Raw genomic sequence first — 22,050 nt, 5'->3', positions numbered from 1 at the left:
CCAGAACCCTCTTGATCACAAGATGACAATATTATCGCTATGCCATCTTTGAGGTCCAGGTTTCTCAGGTGATTATGAGCAGAAGTTCAATGATCCTTTCCCCCCCCCCCCCACTCTTTCATTTCCTTCTCTCTCCTTTTCGTAATGGAAGTTATCTGTCCATTCCTCTGACATTATCAATGGATATATACGTTTCTTCTCGATATATATATATATATATTCACTAAGGGCTCCAAATATTTTACTTGTGAAAGGCCACAGGAACTGTGCTATGTCGATGGTTGCCTTAGAAGCCTCTCCTTCCCTTTCCACTTGGTGGTAAAGGGCTTAAAATGTCTTTGTCACACTGCAACGTTTTGGCATCATATGATTTTCGTTTATGTCTATGTTTCATCTAAATAGTACACGGCTCTTCCAGTGTTTGGGCAGTCATGAATATCTCTTAAAGAAATCGGCGCGCACAACAATAATATCTGGTTTCTCCATCAAAACCTACTATTTGGATTCAGTTCTCTAATAAGGAAAACAAAAATCAAGTAAACATTTCCATGTGACCCCAAAGTGACAATTGATTTTTCTAGCAACTTCTTTGACAGGTGTAGATACAGTATGGCCCACAATGAAAGAATCTCTTAGAAGCCTTCTAATAACCCCTATTTACGGTTTGTGGCAGAGTGGTTAGCACAGTGCGCTTCGACGTCATAAGTCCCGGGTTCGAATCCCGGCCTGGGCATGTGTGTTCTTTGTGATTGTCCCTTCATCAGTTTCGTGTTATCATCAGTCATCCTGATCTTTGCCATTAGCCAAAAGTGGCAGAAAAGCGAAGTAAAATAAATAAAATCAACCAATGAATTAATAACACCTTTATCCAAATTGGATTCATTGATCTGGTTTATTTTACTTCGCTTTCTTCTAACTTTTGGCTAATTTGCGAAGATGACAAGGAGTGGTGATATTGATGAAGACACACGCACAGAAACACTACCATGTACAGGCCGGAATTCAAACCCGGGTCTCCTCACGTCATAGTGCACTGTGCTAACCACTCCGCCATGGATATCGGCGAGTATCTCGGGAAACTAGGTTTCTCCCACATTTCTTGCCTGGTTTCGGAAATGCAGAACCTCCTTTTTCTGAATTATGCAAATCTACATCTAAACTGAGTGACCAGTTAATTGTTTACATCTGTAGATGGCAACATTGGAATTTTGCTCCACGAGTCTCTCTTTCTCTTGACAAAACCCATATGGCCCCCTCGGATTTCCACTTTCCCCAGATCTCAAGTTGCCAGGCAAGACCTATAGTACTGTACAGCCATTTATAGTTGAGATATAGCCATTTCAAGTTGTGAGGTGGAAGTCTACTTATGGCCATGTTAGTTTCGTACGATTGATGTATGTGCAAGTCGGTTTTTCAGGGCCGTACCCCACCAAATATGATGAAAATTGATGTCAAAATTTCCCACCGATTCCGGGCTCCGCTCCCGAGGTAATTAACCAACCACCTGCAAACCCTATCGTGGCCACGCGAGTCTCTGGAAGGCATGTTAGAAACTGCCCGGAGGGTAAAATTTTAAAATGCCCGAAACGTGTTTCTTCAATTTTACAGGAGAAACTGACTTTCCGTACACTTTTGAAAGGCCGTGGAAGTGTTTTTTCCCATCGCTTAATTTATTTAAAAAACTAAACCCACAGCTCTACAGCCCTTTGTAGGGCCTTGGCTTACCTACCGACTGCTGGTCTCCCTCCCACACTGTTCCTCCGTCACCTGTTTGTAGCGTGGAGTTCTTAGACCAGTATTGGAGTGACGGGTGATCAGCCCGACAAACCCCCAGCCATTATTGTAGGTCTTCTTGACCGGGTTACGCTCACTCACTCGGAGCTTCCAAATTTCCTCACGATGGTGGGTTGCCACCGGCCGTATACGTAGGCCGAATAAATTCCGACCAGAGCCGGATTCGAACCTACGCCGTCTCGCAGCGAACGATCTCAAGACGAGTGAACGCCTTAACCCGCTCGACTACGGAGGAGGACCACTTAATTTATTTCGCCGGTAAATCATGTATTTTTGAAGATTAATGTCTCTCCAATGTACGAAAGCTGTTGCCTCCATGTCCTTCCACTACGTGAATCAAATGTTGTATGCGTTCGATGATGTAACCCCTGGTCAGTGTTTCCAACCACACCGTTGTTTTCCAAGAACATGACAATTTTGAAGATGACAATTTTAACTATGTTTGCCTAACCTAACCGAACCTTGCCGTGAGGCTATCCGTGCATGGTTCGTGGGGTTTTCGAACCTGGAAAAAAATACAAAATCAGTAACACAAAAGTAGGAATTTTTCTTTGAAGAAGGTTGCAACACTGCATAACCACTGATCATCGACAACGCTACTCAAGATTTCTCGCCATATTGCATGTATCGGGAGCGAAAACGAACAAACAAGAATTACTCGATATGTCGAAAATTCAGATTATTTGCGTAAAAAAAACTAAATGGCACCTTCAAAAATCTTTAGGAATGCAGAATACGTAAGTACCAATGTGAAAAAGAAGAAAATAAAGGGATTTCAGACGTTTCGGGGATACCTAAACTTTTAAAACTCTGTGTGTGTGTGTAGATTCAATATATAAATCAATTTTAAACTCTGCTGTAAAACTCAACCATAGGTGCCGACTCCATGGGGCTTGGTGGGGCTCGAGCCCCCACAATCTTATCGATGTGGGAGGCAGAGCCTCCTAAAATAATTTTGCTTAAGAGAATCAGTACTACTTTACTATAGGAACGACACCTATAAATCATTTATTTCACACTTTTTTACATTGCTAACGTACTATTCTGGAATGCGGAACATTTCTTTAGGTGAAATAATGAATTTCTAACGAAAATAATGTCTATTTCTTACATTTACGAGTACTTACTGTTACTCGTTATTTCGCTTCTGTAACACACATTATGGCAATAGCATAGTGGTTCATCGCACGTTGTGAGTGTTTTGTCGATTTATGCAGTGTTGCAACCTTGATCACCAGAAAATACCTACTTTCATGCCCGGATTTAAAATTATGCTAATACCTCGCAAACCATTCACGTTAACCCCACAAACAATTTTCCATAAGGTTAGGTTTGGTTAGGCAAGCATAGTTAAAAATAAAAAAAGATACTATTATAGTATGGGTGAGACACCTATAAATCCTACATTTAGCACTTTTTTTCATTGCTAACGTACTATTTTGGAATGTGAAACATTTCCTAAGGTGAAATAATGCATTTCTAACTAAGATAATGTCTATTTCTTACATTTACGAGTACTTACTGTTACTTGTTATTTCGATTCTGTAACACATTGTGGCGGGCGATAGCGTATGGTTCAGGGCACGTTGTGCGAGTGTTTTGTTGATTTATACAGTGTTGCAACCTCGTTTACCGGAAAATACCTACTTTCGTGCTCGGATTTGAAATTATGCTAATACCTCGCAAACCATTGACGTTAGCCTCACAAACCATTGACGTTAGCCTACAAACCATTGACGTTAGCCCCACAAACCATTCACGTTAGCCCCAAAAACCATTTTCCGTAAGGTTAAGTTAGGGGTAAATTTCTCGTAAGGGAGAGAGGGATTTAATCAAATTTACAAGAGAAATTACTTACAGAATGCAGTTTCTTTATACTTCTGCAAGTTCGGGGACGTGTTTTCTCGCATCGTTCATTGAATTTTGCCGGTAAATCATTATCTATTTTTCGATATAAATGTGTGACCGATACACGAAAGCTCTTGCATCCATTTACTTCCAGGTGGATGTAGCCTGTGTGATGATGTAATCCTGGTCAGTGTTTCCAAACATGTGTTTTTGTAACTGAAGAAGGTACGTTTCCGCAAATGGTTCATGGGGCTGTGTGTCAATGGTTTGTGGGGCTATGTGTCAATGGTTCGTGGGCGTATGCGAGAATGGTGTGTGGGGCTACGCATATTTTTTTCGAAAACAATTTTTAACTATTGTAACCTATACGTGACCCTACCTAACCTAACCTTACCAGAAATGGTTCATGGGGCTATGTATGAATAGTTTGTGGGGCTACATAGGTATTTTTGGCTGCAGTGGGGTGGAAACACTGCATGCCGAGTACGGTAGTGAAACTGTGACCTCGTTTTGTGTGTTACCGAAGGCAAAAAGGAACGAAGAAAACTTACTCGATATGTCGCAAATGGAGCTTATTTCCGTGAAATTAGCGAAATGCCACCTTCAGCAGTTTCTCCATGCACAATACGTAAGTACGAATATTCAAATTAAATGAACTAGCAAATTTCAGCTGTCTGTCCATTACGAGAAATTTACCAAGTTGGGTTAGGCAAGCATAGTTTAAAAAAATTTAAAAAATTAAAAATACGCGACACGTCATGTTCTAGTCAAAACATGGCGAGTTTGAAACACTGACTATGTGGTTACGTCATCTTAACACAGGGAACATTGTGCTCTTGAGCAGAAAGCAAATGGCGGCAGCAGAAACATCGTGTCGGACAGAGATTATCGTGGAAAACAACATGTATTCACATTAAAATGGATCAAAACTACATTCACGAACTTCCACAACGCTACAGAAAATGATTTGGGTACTATTATCGTATGAGGGAAACACCTACGAATCATATATTTCGGGCTTCTTTACATTGCTAGCGTGTTATTTTCGAATGCGTAACATTTCTTAAGGTGAAATAATGCATTTCTAACTAACATAATGTCTATTTCTTCTATTTACGAGTACTTACTGTTACTTGTTGTTTCGAATCTGTAACACATTATGGCCATGATAGCGTACTGGTTTAGGGGGCGTTCTGAGTGTGTTTTGTCGATTTATGCAGTGTTGCAACCTCGTTCACCGGAAAATTACTACTTTCATGCCCGGATTTGAAATTATGCTAATACGTCGCAAACCATTGACGTTAGCCTCACAAACCATTGATGTTAGCCCCACAAACCATTGACGCTAGCTCCAAAAACCATTGACGCTAGTCCCAAAAACCATTCACGTTAGCCCCAAAAACCATTCACGTTAGCCTGAAAAAACATTTTCCGTAAGGTTAGGTTAAGTTAGGTTAGTCAAGCATAGTTAAAAAAAAAAATACTTGACACGTCGTTCTAGTGAAAACACTGCGAGGCTGAAACACTGGCTAAGGGGTGCATCATCTTAACACACGGAACATTGCACTCTCGTGCAGAAAGCAAATGGCTGAGCAGAAACAGCGTGTCGGACAGAGATTTTCGCAGAAAACAACACACATTCACATTAAAATGATCAAATCTACATTCAGGAACTTCCGCAACGCTAAAGAAAATAATTTCCGTAAGTACTTTCTCCTGTAAATTTAAAGGAATCAGTTTCCCTCATACGATAATGTTACCATGATTTGTGTAAGTACTTTCTCCTGTAAAAAGTAAGAAATCTGTCACCCCTATAGTAAAGTATTACCAGAGAATCTAATGTATTATTTTGCTTCTCTTGTAAGTTTACTCTGAATTGTGCCAGGTGACCTTAACTTTTAACTACACCTTTGAAATGTTCTAGACCAACTTTGTGGGGGGGAGAGCTATGACCAGAGACAGCAAAACACATGACTTATTACTATATACTAAGTATATAGTAAAAAGAGTTTCAAAATAAGATGTGTATGAACTAGGAAAGTGGATGGGACGTTCGGGCTACAAATGGCTCTCACATGACATTCAGAACGAGATCATTGTTTTGCACTCTGTGTCAGGAATATTTTGCTATTATGGTTGACGAAACTTGTGACATATCCATCCGTGAACAATTGACATTTTGCCTTCGAAATGTAAATGAAAATTTTAATATTTTTGAGGAATTCGTGGGCTGTTACGAGATTCCGAACACTGAGGCCAAAACTTAGAAAATTGAGGGAGGGAGTCATTCATTAATTTATTTCAGTGATCAGAGCCCCCCAATAATTTTGACAAGTCGGCAGCCCTGAACTCAACTACATTTCACGTAATATACTGTATTGCTAGGCAACTTTCCTTAGATCATGTTCTTACTGTGTGTAGACATACATGCAAATTATACATGAAATATAGATATACCTGATGCAAAACTCAGAAGCGAGAGTGCAATAAACGTCAGCCGGAAAGCCTGTTCCATTATCTTGTATATAGTTCATAGATGTAACTATTCTGTACACTGGAGTAAATATCTTATCTATAATCCATAAGTTCACTTTGTTCTCAAATCACATATTAAGATGGTACGCCCATCTATAAGCATTCCATGTTGACATTTGACATTATCTGTCATTTTCTGATATTAATATATTTATAATCTATTAAATAAAATGTAATAAATCCAGAAGACAAAATTTCACTTTATCTTGGATTGTAAGAAAAGCCACATGATAATGTAGGAATATCACAAACGAAATTGTAAAACTAGTTGTTTATTCGTTTTGATTCACACCACAGAATAATACTTGGCCAGATGATGGACACACTTGCATGAATATGTTTTTTTCTTCTTTTCTTGGTTCTTGCCGGTAAGGTTTCGCTTTAATAAAACATTTTTCATTCTCTATTAAAAGCCTGTGTAATACAAACACCGTTGTATTTGTCGTTTTGGCATGAGTTTACATTACCAGACCACCAGTGCCGGATCTACAAATCTTGCCCCCGCCCCCGCAAAAAAAATATTACCAAAGGCCTTCCTCTACCCACTTTCACACACACACACCACACATTATATATATGTATTACACATATATAATGTCTGTGTGTGTAATTCATGATCTCATGTTGACAAACTCACAAACGAGGGCCTACGGGGTGATTCAAAAGTTCGTTAAGAACCACATTGGTGTGTTCCAAGCGGACGCCATATTGAATTAAACTCATTTTTTTATAATGCAGGCCCGTAGCTAGAGGGGGGCAGGGGGCAACTGCAAATCCCTGAGAGCCTGCTTTGCCCATCCTGTGAAAAATACAGAACACATTTCTACCTGGAATTATCACTAAGGGCCGGTTGCACCATCTCCGCTTAACGTCTTATCCCCCACTTAACAACATTTTGCGGTTGTTCAATGTCCGCCTAACGTTACCTAGCACTTAAAGTCCCGTGTAACGTAAGTGGCGGTCGGGGCTCCGCTTAACGCGTTAAGTGCCAGGTAAACATGGAAAAGCAGTACACTGTGCAGCCAACAGATACGTGCAGCACCTAGTATAATCTGTGTTTACACTTTTATAGTTGATAAAATGGCAAAGTCTCGATCAGCTGTTGCAAATTGCGAAAGTTTGCTGCATGTTTTGCATTACCAAATAACAGCAAAAAAAGGCGGATTTGTTAATTATCCCAGGAACGGCAATAAATAAAGCAACGTTTGTAAATATATGTGTAGAAATGAATATTAGATGGTCATTTTCGTGTGTGTTCCGAAAATGTTGTATATTGATATTAGCATTATCAGTTTCACTGTAATTTCGTATGTAGGATTTGAGTGCATGCGGGTACAGAAAATAAAACCAGGTTAAAGTAATGCGTTTGATGCTTGCAAAATTGTATTAAAATGCCGTTCCAAATAAATGAATGTGTGTTTGCTGTAACATTTTTTTTCAACCAAACGCAATACACGAAATGTACACCATGCATCAGTTGCTTTTTCGCAATCCTGGTAATTTGTAATCTTTAAGATTAAAACACGTGTAATATTATTAGAGTCACTTCCGTCGCCATTGATGTGAATGTAACATTGCAAATAAACAAGTAATATGTTGTTTCCGAATAACAACTGGCAAAGAATGCACGTATAATATTTAGCAGTAGCTACTCTTACCGTCCAGTTCATACATATGTACGTACAAGGTACAATTCCGATTAGTGGTGTGTTTTTTACAAACACACACATTTACAATAATAACCTTGCAAGAAACTACATACCTAGTAGTACATAAGACGTAATACCAATCTTTTAAGAAACGTATACATTGTATATGTGTGATTTTGTATGTTAACTTCCAAAATTGGCAAAAAAAAGTTTACTGTTAACAAGCATCCTTACGATGTTGACATGCATGTACAAGGAACAATTTCCTACTGGTTTTGTACCTAACCTAACCAACCCTACCCTAATATTCATGGGAGAGCATAAGACGTAAATGCCAAAGTTTTTTTTTTCGGTATTTACTACTTAGAGGAAACGTTTTATGCGAAGTAACATATTTTTCATTACATTGTGCGAGATTTTGTACTTTAACTTTAAAACTGGCAAAAAAATAATAATAATAGAGACAGATACAGCAGTATCTTTACGGTGTTGATACGTATATACAAGGAACAATTTCTGAATGGTGTTACGTTTCGTAGATACAAAGAAAATGCACGATTGTAATAAACCTTGCACGAATCTATATGCCTGAAGATGCATAAAACGTGCATGCATAAAAGTTTTTCCTCTTGTTTTTTTTAAACATTCATATGCAATACACATGATCTTGTATTTGATTTTTCAAAATAACTGGCCTAAAAAGACGAGAGGCTAGGGGCAGCATTAGCACCTTGGGAAATACATGCTAACAACACCAAACCTGGCCTGCCTAACCTATCCACGTAGGCATATAATAGCATAAATAAGCATGTAAATAGGTTTGGCAAATTACAATTTGTTTATTTAAGCTATTATATACATACGTGGATAGGTTAGGCAGGCCATGTTTGGTGTTCTTAGCATGTATTACCCAAGGTGCTAATACTGTCCCTATCCGCTCGTCTAAAAACGACCACAGCTTGTACGTATGTACAATGTATATTTTCCTGGTGAATATTACTGTTTTTTGTAAAGAAATATATACGTTCTTGCATTGCACTAGCATATAACGTTGCACGAAACTACCTATCTGAAAGTATATACAGCCTGGAGTTTCTTCTTTTTCTTAATTAGAATAAAACATGCGTACATACAGTACTACGGTACTTTACATTACTATTTGATTCTTCCTTTTGTGCTAAGATGATAGTAATTCCCAAAATGTTCCTTGTACATGGAACCGTTGATTAACGATTTTTTTTGTGCTATTCGAATTTGTTTTGAATACAAAAATTTAATTTTCATCTGCATCGTTAACCAACTTTCACAAAAGCTGCATTATAAATAAAGACGAAACCTATAAGATGGTCAACGTTGATAATACTAATACTCGCTATTCGCTAAAGAAGGGGTTACGGATTGATAAATTATTAACAGAAACTAATGATAAATTAGTAAGAGCAGAATAGAAGATTGCTCTTCTCATTCCGTATATTTACACAAACTCAGATATGTCAGCCTTGCACTAAAAATTGAATAAATGTAACTTGCCTTTGTTACGACTTCGTAAAATTTTGGTCACTGTTTAGTAGTGTTTAATATTTTTTAAAAAGTGACCGTATGTCTTACTGAAAGATAAGACGAGGAATATTCGTTTTTGCATTATGTTAATTGGAGTACGTGAAAAATAAATTGAAAATTTTGTAAGCTTCCCACTACTTCGAAAGATTACGGGTTATATTGTATCATATAACATACATTTGATATTATATGAGAGTACGACACATGTATTACCTACTTCTATTAGCTGTTTCATTTTATTGCAATAAATATTTAGTTTTTTTAAACATATTTCAGTTGAAAAAGCATGCATTTGGAATTGACAAGCAGATATTAGCACGTAATAAACAAACAAAACACAATCGAAAACACAACTTTCTCCAGTTTCTGTTGCCAGGTCGTACGGCAAGCAGGAGAAAGTTCCACCTTACAAGGCCGAGGATAAAAATGCTTGGTGCAACCCACCGCCGCCTAAATCTCCCGCCTGTCGTTATCCAGCACTTTGTAAAGTGGCAGATTAAGTGGCGATGGTGCAACCGGCCCTAATCTTTACAATTATATCCTGTATTACTCTAGCAACATAACAAAGACATTTATTGATTTTGTGATTTATGAAGGTGTGTGGGATTCCATATAATGTCGGATCAGGATTGGGGGGAAAATTCCCTTCCAGATTCAGACTTCGTGAAATGATTTCGAAATTTTCAAAGTTCAATTTTCTAGAACAGTTGTGACATTTTGAGTAGTCTTGTATTAAAGGTGCCTAATGTATTTGTATGTTTTTCTTGGATGTGTTGCTATGAAGTTTGAACAGCATATTTTTTTTGTTTCCCAAGTCTACCTTTTGGCAGTGGTCAGAAGTAGCGAGCTACTTGTAGCGTCGCTACTGTAGCTAGCTACAAAATTTGTAGTTGTAGCTGTAGCGACGCTACATTATGAAAATTGTAGTTGTAGCGGTAGCGAAGCTACAAAATTCCTGTAGTTGTAGCGAAAATTTCGCTGTTTCGCTACAGCTACATTTTTTCTCAGCATTTTGAGGTGAATTTTGAATGTGGCAACAGCGTCAGAAAAAAATTGACAATAACCCTTAATTTTGGAGGAGGTTCATAAAGACAGTCTATTACATGGAGATACAGATTATCTAGATTGTAGATTAAAGATATCTGCTTAATTTATTTAATTAGTGTCTGAATAATTCAGATATCCAGATAACTAACTGATATATATGAATATATTTCTGCTAACAGCTACGTTTTTTTAGCTCCATCGCTATTTTGGGGAGAAACATGCCTCGCTAGCTGCACCACTGGAAAAAAGTGCCTCGTTTGCGTCACCCCCGGAACAAATCCTGTGGATATTCATGGTGTAAGATACTTGCAGTGCAAAAACGAGCGATGGATTTTCCACTGCACTGACAAGGGAATAGTGCCAGCAATAAATGGCTCAGTACGTTAACAGCATTGATCATCGTCAGTATATAGGATCTCGCCAGCAAGAAATTATTGTTACTAGAATGATAGAGTTTCTGGAATTACAATTATTTTCGCGATAGTATTTGTTCACAAATTTTAAAATTACAATACGTTTAGAACACTCAGGTTTACACGACAGTTTCCTCAATAATTTTATCATATTGTAGAAAGTATGTACGATTTATTGACTTTCCTGCAGAAACGACAATTTTCTTTAGTTTTCAAATTTATCTATTTCTCCTACTTTTGTGTCCCTTTTCTGTAACTTTTGCTAATCATGACATCATCATTATCATCCTTTGCTGTTTCCTGCCTCTGGCTGGGTCGGCATAGAAGTCCAGCCTCTCCATTTTTTCCTGGTCTTCCACCACTCCTCTCTTTCCATGGTGTTCCAATCTTGTCCTCTTCTCCTAACACTCTCTGCTATCTGCTGTTTCCACCGACATCTTGTTCTCCTCTTTCACCTTATTCCCACTCCTTGTGCATTGTAAGCTCTTACTGGTAGTCTTTCTGCATCAATCATCTTCATGTGTCCGAACCATCTCATCTGTGCCTTATCTATTCTGTCCTGAAGCTTCACTACACCCACTGTCTGTCGGATCTCCTCATTCCTTATTCTATCCCTTCTAGTCTTCCCCAATATACTACTTAAAAATTTTGTCTCCACTGCCTGCATTTTTCTTTTATCTCTCTCTGTCATTGTCAAAGTCTGCTCCTTACGTAATTATTGGCACATAGTATGTGTTTCATAGGTACATCCCTGTTCCATATTAATCTTCGAACGCTTTGATATAGTCCACCACCCATTTGTCCTCTTCTGTTTACCTCCTCATCTATTCTTCCACTTCTCTCAATCATGACAATGAGGATGAATGGTTTATTTAAATATTCTATTATATATAGTCGCTTTCTACCACTTTCAGCTAATTGTGAGAACGAGGAAGAATAATGAATGATGAGCAGAGTGGGGAATGGAGGAGCAGGGGAATCTCATCCTCCTAACTTGGCGTCTTTCCTAGTTTTTGTTTTGAGTCCATTTTATGCATAGATAAGCTGATCGAGACTGGATCCTAACCACTATGTGCCTCCGTTGGGTATCAAACCTGGGGCCCTTTTGTAGTCAAAGGGCTCCAGGTACTTTTCATTCAAAATGCTGACTTCATGAGAGTCTATAAAAATGAAATATTTATTCTCAAGAAAAATATGTTGATGTGAACATAAATATTTAATCCTACCAAATTTTATTTGTGTATAGTTGTAATAATTAATTTGCGTAACACCCTAATTGCAATATTCATATATCAAATTTGAATTGATATGGCACTTGCATAGGTATGGTATTCTCAAAAACTATAGTAAAAATAAGTAACTGAAGTAACACTGCTATCAAAATTATGGAATGACTGGAATCATGATAATTAATAACAGAATCTATTTACCAGTAGTAGGGGATTTTTTTAATACCCATATGGTTGTTTTCATTTTTTTATGCAGAAGTAGCGCAAAAAGTAGCGAATTAGCGAGTAGCGAACAGGAGTAGCGTAGCGAGCTACTTTTTGGTAAATGTAGCTGTAACTGTAGCGAAGCTACATTTTGGAAGAGTAGCTGTAGCTGTAGCGAAGCTACTTTTAAAATGTAGCGTTCTGATCACTGCCTTTTGGTAATAGGCAGTGGCGTCTCGTGGCTTCAAATTTGGCCGGGGCTTATTTTTTAAAGAATTTAAAATATAATGACAATTCACATGAATTACAAAAAATAGGTATTTTCTTCTTCTAGACTACAAAACTGGACTTACTTTTTTGAAAGAATTTAAAATGTAATGACAAATTACATGAATTACAAAAAAACGGGTATTTATCTTCTTCTAAACTACAAAACTGGACTTATTTTTTTAAAGAATTTAAAATATAATGATAATTCACATGATTACAAAAAAAAAAAACAGGTATTGTTGTGAAACATACCTTTCTACGAACGTTGACTCCTGTTCTTCTGCTCAGCAAATTTTGTTATTACTTTTTCGTTGAAGCCCTTTATGTTTGAAATGTATTCTATCTCTATTGTAAGCAAGTGCCAAGGCATTTGGTCTGTCTTGTCCCATTGCATTTCTTAAGCAGGTTTTAATACACTTCAATGTGCTGAAACATCGTTCAGATTCAGCTGTTGCCACTGGAGTTATTAAAACTATGATTGTCATTTTTACTGTTTCTGAAAAGGTACCCTCTAAATAATTTTAAATAAAAAATGAATGCAATCTACTGATAGAGTTTATGTTTTTCAACTCTTCACTACAATAAAGAACACGAAGTTCCCTCTTTAGTTTTCCCTCTTCTATGAAGGGATAATAAATCTGGGAAGATGCCTCTGTTTAAAGATTGTTCTCTTTCATTATGTCCTCGTAGAGCAAGTTCATGTCGACCACAGAATTTTAAGCAATCGATAATTCTATTTAATATATGCCTATTTTTCCGGACAAATTCATTCAGTCTTGAATTGACAGCCTATATCCTTCATCAACGCCCCACACTTTCTTGATCCGGTCGTGAGTGGGGGTGTGGGGCGTTACCACCACACCCCCTATACGCCTTCATGGCGTGGTGCTAAGCACAGGGGAACACTTTACCTTTTTTTTTTATATCCTTCATCAATTTGTGTTCGAACATCAACCCTGCCAAACTCACTCAAATATAGCGAATGAAAGCCACCACAACACATAGACATACCCACAACACTACAGAACAACACGCGAGATCGAACGCGACGCGAAGGAAGTAGCACCGAATCAGCATTCAAATCCATTGGACTCTCCCCTTCTCTCTCTCTCTGCTAGCACGTGACCTTCACTGTAGCGTAGGTGGGTGTAGGCCACGCCTTCCTTTGCGACGTGCCCCGGAAAACGATAACTGATATCAATGCCGCTAGGAGCGCTGTCGTATCCATTGCAACAGACGATGAATTTACGTGGGTAAAAATTGCCTTTTAAAAGACTGTGTGATAGTTATGCGTTATGGTGATTGATAATTACGTCAATACGTTCGTTTTTCTTTAGGGGCTAAGCCCCGGAAGCCCCAAGGGACGAGACGCCACTGGTAATAGGGATTCATGTGGTAGAGAGAGGGAGTGGATATTTGATTTTTGTTACTTAGCGTTGCTTTTCTGCCACATCTAGCTAATCGTGACAATGAGTGTTGACGTGAAATTTATGATGAAGCACTCACAAACAGTGCTGCAACCACAGGGGGGCAGGGGCATTGTCCCCCCCAATCTTGGAAGGAAGTCCAATCTAGAGGGGGCAAACGTTGAAGTAAGGAAACCTAGCAGACTCTAAGAATAGCAGGACAAATGGATATTCAAGATGGAATTAGTTATCAAGTGTTTCTTGCATATTTCTTCCAGACGGCTAGGGGCACTTGCAGGGGGCACAGAGGGGCAATTGGCCCGTCGATTTCAAATTTTATAGCTACAAATAAAAGTACATTTTGTAAAATTTTTTTGCTCGCTTCGCTCGCATACACAAATAAGATAAGCAACATTGGTGTGTGTTATGATATCCATTTTATAAAGGAAAAGTTAAGTCTTAACCTTGACTGTTTCCATGATATCGTTTCCATAGCATCTTATATATTGCTCTCAGAATTTTAAACGGCAGTAAAAATAAATGACATTTGCAACTGCGAAGCTATCAATGGGATTGCATACATTAAGGACATAAGATGCCATATTTCGATTGCTTGTAACATTGAAAGAAGAATTAGACGAGCAAATAGTGACTGAGAAAACTTGCTTGCCTTGATGTCCTGTAAAGGCTGTGAAAATTGTCGGTGCTATCAGGCGGCACCCTATGAATATAGGTTCAAGAAAATGACAATTCATTGTGCCTGTAGCAGACGTTGTCTGTTAAAGTACCTCAGTCACAACCTAATTTTTTGACAAATAATTATGTCAACTCTTCTGCTATTATCTTATGCCATTCTGTGACTGGCAGAAATCAATATCAGCGTTAAAAAAAAAGACCTGATATTTGGGGTATGTACGCTTCTGCTCAAAACGTGATGGCGATAAGCGGGCCAGAGACCTCGTGCCGCGGAAATGGGGTAAGGTGAAGGAGGCCTCTTATATCGTTCAGTTTTGTACCATAGTCATTAAGGAAGGTTTTTTTCATAATGTAAAGAGGATAAAACATTTCTTTCAATAAAACTTGATATAAAAATGATGACACTGTAATCCAAGAAGTCATTGATCAATCAAGGGATTCCTATTTGTTTTTCGAGTGTCAAACACATGTATTTCAACAATACAATATTTTGCAAAATGATTAACGTAACCAGTAGGCAAACATTGTCTGCAGTGATGCAAGAGTCTTTCATATGAAGCAAATAGAATCCGTGGTGGAGTAAGGGACCCATGTTTTAATGTTTTAGCAAGTAGGCCTACAAAAAATGTATTACACATTTTTACACAATTCATCAAAGTGTAGATAATATGTAAACATTATTATGTAATTAATTTGATTTTTCTTGCATAACACAATACAATGGTGTTGCTGGATTCTCGTTAGATTCCCTTGTGCATAAAAATCTTGCATACTGGAAACTAGAGGGAATCATTACGAAGCATTTATAAAGGGCTCCCTTAATCAGTTCTGCAGAGAGGCCAAAAGCTGTTGGTACATATTAATCGTCTATTAACATTATCGACCTGTAAATATCAAGTAGATACAATCCCTATTAGCCTATTTATGTTTAACTTTATATTCATTGGCAATCTGGATAGGTCATTATCGAAATATTGCTATTTGATGTTGCTCGAAGTTTTTTTGTTCGTAGAGTTTCAAGATATCATTCCTCTTCTGTTACTTATCTCTTTTGGGGGAAGGGAAAGTGCCTCTGTGTACCCTGCTATATCTGCCAATGCGACACAATATATTGAAAATTTGCCCCCTCTAGGATTGACTTCGCCCCCCCCCCCTACAAAGAATTCCTGTCTACGGGCCTGTTATAATGGGAAGGGGGTGATGTGCATAGGCGCCGATTTCTTAAGAGATTTGTGGGCGGTAAAGCTAAGTAAAGCATAAATACTGATTTCTTTCTGTTTGCTGGAAGAGGGGCAATTTTCATTTCCTTAAGGTGGAACCTAATACACTTGAATTAACCGTTGAAAAATAGTAATTGTAATAACTGTCTTTGACAACAAAACATATACGTATATCAGGGTACATCGAACTCTATTAGCCGGACAAAAAATTCGTTGCACTACTGTGATTATGTAATTATACAACATAATACTTTACATGTAACTTTTGACTGAGGATTTTTTATTGTATTCTGTTTATAATACTTATTCTTACAATCCCTTATAGGAGTTTAATATCTTCACACATATTTACATAAAAAAGGAAGGCCCAAGATAAAATTTTCATCTGGGCGAGTGATTTTTGACATTTCTGAAGGGAAACAAAGGAGCCTATCTTGCAATGGACTGGCTCTTTCAAGAGCATGATGAAGACTACAGTATTCCCATGCTTCTTCCTCTATTCTCGCACATATTCATTCATAATATGCCATGCGTTTTCCTTAATTCACACCTGTAGAATGATACATTTGTTACAATCATGCACTCAAAACTTTTCCTGATTAAAGATAGGTTGAAGAAACACTTACCACAGCATTTCTCGTGAAATTGTACCCTGATTTGATCTAAGGTCGGAATTTTTCCAGCTTTGTCCCCGCAAAAAGCTGATCCAGGGTCTACCCACCATAAAATCAAATGGTACCCGTTGGGGGGGGGGGGCTGTAAATGCGGCCGGAGCGTGGTGCTGATCACATCACCTCCAAGATTTCTAGCATCGAAAATATGTGGGGGCAGGGCCCCACATATCCTAAATGAGCCTTCATGGCACGGTGCCACATGCACAGGGAACTTTACCTTTACCTGTGTATATTGTATTCATTTCTGTACCTCGTAGTAACTACGTATATTTTTTATATGTGCATATAGGAACCCTCTACTATTACAATGGCTGAGGGGCCCCCCTAAAGGCTTACTTGTCTCCGCCCCCCGCACTGCGGGGTTTTGCGGGTTGTAGATCTGGCACTGCGAACCACTCTCCAATTTCTATAAAATTTCGTCCACTTACGAACTTAGGTGTCCTGGTGACGTATATGTAGTTCATATTTGGTGGTCACTTCTTAAAATTGTACATTTACGTGTTGAACTTGTAAAATAACCTTGCGATTTACCACGGTGTGTCCGCAGATAATACCATCGCGGCCATCGTGTTGAGGGACAATGGTTTTTTGGCGGGATTGAGAGAGGAAGCGGACGGTGTTTCTTTGTTCCGTCGAGAGAAGGGACGCGGGAACTTTGATATCTTTAATTAAGCAGTGGATTCTCCCGGGTACTAGAACTATTTCCGATTGTTGGAAAGCTTACGATCAGCTACAACAGGAAGGTTTCAAGCACCTGACAGTTAACCAGTGTCACCTTCGAAGCAGATACTGGGGCTCACACGAAATTGGAGAGTGGTCCGGTATTGTAAACTCGTTCCAAATTAGTAAGTATAACGAATTTTACATTGCCGACATTCCTCTGCACCGATACATAATGAGCAATTCGCGATTAAAATTACCACATGAGCGCTAGTGTCGCTTCCAATATGGCCGCTCTAAACAGGATAAAGCCCCTATCACACGGAACTGGATTTCTTGTTGGAATGCCCTAGTTGGCGATAAACTGACTTTCTAGGTAGAAATTATGGCCGCCTGGCTGACTGCTTGACTGGTTTTGAGGAATAGGACATGTTCTAATTGCTACTAACTTCTTCGACTAGATTCTGTGGAACAGCCAATCAGAGCAAAGTTTGGCCATGTGAAGATAATCTGTGAGTTTGCAAAGTAGCCTCTTTTGTCTGTGGTTTCCGAGTGCATACAGCACGAAAGGCATGTTGACAATTGAAAAAGCTAAAATATTCTTCCATACGTGTAGAGTAAACGTTGTAAAGTATGTATTTTATCAGCGCCGTTCTTCTCTACCTAAAACCATTTAATACGAAGCGATATTCCTCTTGGTTGAATAGTTATCGTATTTTAAAAGTGTGAAGTGATACGTTGTTTACATCTCGCGCGGCCGCCATTATGGGAACGAAAGACTATCGACAAGTACGGTATAACAAGTACCGTGTGAGGCGAAAACTAGCAAATGGATAGCCAGTCCAGCGTCAACTAGAGCGTTCCTACTAGAAATCCAGTTCCTTGTGATAGGGGCTTAACTCTTTGCTTATATTCAGCAGCAGTACGAATCAGCGACGTGTTGTCATGGCTGCTACGGAGGAGAAACGTTTAAATTACGCGATATTTTTAAATATTGAGAATGCGATGTGAATTCCAGGAACTCTAACGAAGGTGAAGCTGTGATGAGAACGAAGCATTTAATTATGATAGGCAAAATTAACAGGGAAAACGCAGACGAAACTAATGTATACGCACTGGTTGTTCAAAGCAGTGCTGTATCACCTGCACCTCATGTTGTAACTGGTATTCTCGGAAATTATTTGAAAGTAAATAAATTGAAATTGACCTATACTTGAAAAGCTGGCAGGATAAAATTGCGAACATATCTGTAAAGGGTTTGACGCTTCGTCCGGGAGACCGAAGTCCCCAGTTCGAGGTGCCAAACAACTCTACCGCTGGTCCGTTGGTTCAGGGTTCCGCGGCCGCCCGATTGGACGGTCGTCGGTCCTTGGTTGGCGTCTCCGGTTAAGGAAACACGAATCCTACCACCAGCTAACGGTTAAATTCCAGGTTCGTGTCACCGGGTCGGTTATTTACACCTCCGGGGGTAAGCCACGTCGTGCATAAAGTGGTGCTGTTATTCCTTTATAGCAATAATAATAATAAAAATTGTAATAATAATAGAAAACTATAACCCTTCTGGTCAAAGGAGACAAGCTATACAGTTTCAAACTCTGGACTAAAACAAAAAATATCGACCATACGAGGATATACATCTATACCTATATATAAATGAATCAAGAACACCTGTAGGATAACGAATATATACGTGTATTCGGTAAAAATAAACACAACAATGATAATATAACACATTACATATCCCCTCACTCTCATTCAATCATGCTCTTACACACACACGCTGCAGGGGTGAACACAAGATACAATTACATGATAAAATATCTAATCGCCTCTTTGGTTTATCTCCCGTGTACCTTCGAACATTTGAGATTTCTATTAGCCCCTTAGGCTTGCTTTCAATGTAAATACGCGCGGCCAGCGCTCTGTCACGTATGAGACGCGATTAGCTAGGCGTCATAGTTTCCAAAAGTAAATAATAATTGACATTACACTTGTTGAGGCACTACTATGCAAAAAGAATAAGCATACACTAAATGAATGACAACAGGAAATTAACTTGATTACAAGTACACGATTGCTGATAATAAAAACGACAGTAATATAAACTAGGATATATTAAAAATGATTAAGTCGGCTATACTATTTAGTACCTAGTTTTCTAATACCTATATATATATCAAAGATCACGGTAAAAAAGTTAAAACAAACCTATAATTAATCATATAAATACTCGGCGCGAGAATAGGAAAAACAATAACAAATCGTAGGTCTTTTACATTTATAGGATTTCGAAGGGTGAGCGAAATAGGTTCTTAAGTTTTGAAGATTTATAGTACTTTTGATTTGATTGGCCAAAATAATTAGTAATTGCAGGCAACATTATTCGATTTCATCTCGCTTTGTCTTATGACGAACCAGTGGCGAAGTAGGTGGACAAATGTTCACTCTCACACATAAAGAGATAACTGGCGAATACTATACCGACTCAATGGCGGCGTGGTCCTCGCTGATGTCAACGGTCCTCGTTGCGGCGTCCCGACGACACTCGTGGCTATGCCAGTCTGTCCTCCTGGCGTCACTTCAAACTTCAAAAATCAACCGCCTCGAATTTCGTTAGCTTAGAAAAAATGCTGGACGGTGGTCCTTCTTCCAGCCTCGTTGTCCACTTGGGGGGTTGGGGCGAAGAGAAAAAAAAACAGAGCAGTCCTCACACGTGTTGCGAAAGAACTCCCCCTCGGTCGGCAACTTGGACGTTCTCCCCTTAGTGTCAAAAATTCCACAACTCGGTAATGTTTTCCTACCCTCGCCGTCTAGAACCGAAAATCCAAGAAAAGCCAAAAAGCACAACTGGCTACAGAAAGTTGTTACAGTATTTACGAAATTCTAAAATACACTCACATAAACTACAAAAAAGACTGGTGACAAAAGTAATTGTCATATATTGTTGCAGTTCTTTCTCGATAAAATTCACGATTTCATGACCAGGCTATCCTCACTGAAGAAAGGACATCGTAGAAGCCAGCGTATTTTCGGAACAGCTATGAGGTTTTCTTATGCACAAGCTCGAAGCGAACCCCTACAGCTGTGGGGGAGGAGAAACAAGTGATGTTAGCGCGCGTTGTGCAGTTTTGCATTAAATGAAGGAACGGCGGCTGACAGTGACACAAAGCAGACATCTGACTACAAAGGCACACGCAAAACAATTTAATTTTATAAACTTACCTTGTGTATTGTAATGCCGCAAATGTCATAATGAAACAAAGTTGTTTTTATTCCAACTGCTCAATGCCATCAAGCTCGGAATCCGAATCTGTCATGTCGCACGAATCGTCACCGGCACTTGAAACAGAATCGTCTGCACTGCTACTGCTGTCACCAACACTGAAAGCGAGACGTTCAATTTCCGGTTCCAGCAAACCTTCCAAAAGAATGTATTCTTCCTCAGCCTTTTTGACATTGCAGCAACAGGGCTCCAATTCCTTCTCGCCAATTTCGGCAAACACTTCCTTGCACAGTTCCCAGACATCGTTCAATTTAAAGGTGACACTGCGATTGGCAACCTTTTGTTTACATATATCCAAATTTTCTCAATTGGGTTCAAGTCGGGATGATATGCGGGCAAACGAAGGACAGTGTGACCATGCTCATTCATTATGTCATCTATAACGTAAGACTTTGTTTTTGGTTTGTGTAGTTTTATGAGACTGTACAGTTCAGGTTTAAACATATCATTATAAAAGGTATCCCGTTTTTCAATAACCAGTCTTGCATCTCACTTTTTCTACTATTAGAGGATGGGCTTCTTTCTCTCTGGACGTTGTGATATGATGCATTGTCAATTACTAATACTGAATTTGGTAGTAAATTTGGAATTAACATTTCCCGTATCCATCGCGTGTAATTGTTGGAATTCATTTCTGTATGATAATCACCAGTTTTTTTTACTAGACTTGAATATCAAAAGGGCGTTCGGGATAGAGCCATTGTGGGTGCCTGCATGAACAATAATCAGGCGTTGCCCTTTGGATACTGGAGATTTTAGGCCCTGAACAGTGTCGTCACACCATGCTTTGGATGTTGTGTCAGAGCTGTGGATGTATGTTTCGTCGGAATAAATAATAGGACGCTCTTCCCTTCGATATCTACAAATTGCACGCAGATAACTTATTCTCGCATTGCGAATATCATTTCTTTCAATAAGTATGCGCCTATTACTCTGCACTTTCTTCCACCTGAACCCGAGTTTTCTAAAAATCTTTAACAAACTAGACGCCTGCCCTCTAGACCCTATTGAAGTCTTTAATTTAGGGAGCACAGATTTTACTGTAGGCACTTGTTTGTCTGTGGTATAAAATTCGTTTATTGTCCTTCGAACAACGCACATATCGAAATCGTCAATATTTGTACATGGTCGCGGTCGGTTTCTATTTCTACGTGGCGTGCTATATGACGAGGATGTTCCCGTATTAACCTGTGAAGTTTCCTTTTTAATTGATTTTATTGCATTTACAGAGACACCAGTCGCAGCACAAACACGGGCCATCACTTTCTTCAGAGGCAACTTCAGATCCTTTTGGTCGGCTTCCTCCTGCATAAATTTCAATACGTTCGCTACAACTTCACGCGTTTATCCCTTAAGTGTCCTACGATATATTTTGGAGTGTGTAGGAGGCATATTCTTCACGTGAAACGTAATTCAAAATAGCACTTCTACCTTGTCTTCAACAAAAGATTGTAGAAAACAACAATGGCCCGGCAAGAAACTCAAACACCCGATCCTATCACCTCGACTTTACACGCACAAGTGATTTCTGAGCACTCTTTCTGCGCAACTTGCTACGTCGT

The 22,050-nt window shown here is 38.9% G+C and overlaps 1 protein-coding gene across 1 annotated transcript in view; it reads right to left on the bottom strand.

Annotated features, from left to right (window-relative positions):
* The window catches only part of Tace (ADAM 17-like protease Tace), an 87,793-nt gene extending 81,306 nt beyond the window's left edge, over positions 1-6,487 (bottom strand). The window contains exon 1 of the mRNA XM_083133980.1: positions 6,100-6,487. Within this exon, the coding sequence (XP_082990106.1) occupies positions 6,100-6,157 (58 nt within the window). The 5' untranslated portion in view covers positions 6,158-6,487. The remainder of the gene's footprint in view (positions 1-6,099) is intronic.
* Between the last annotated feature and the right edge of the window lie 15,563 nt (positions 6,488-22,050).

This window comes from Lepisma saccharinum, chromosome 13, assembly GCF_977018435.1.
Source record: "Lepisma saccharinum chromosome 13, izLepSacc3.1, whole genome shotgun sequence".
In the NCBI taxonomy this organism is placed as follows: Eukaryota; Metazoa; Arthropoda; class Insecta; order Zygentoma; family Lepismatidae; genus Lepisma; species Lepisma saccharinum.
This window is presented reverse-complemented; position numbering and strand designations above follow the sequence as displayed.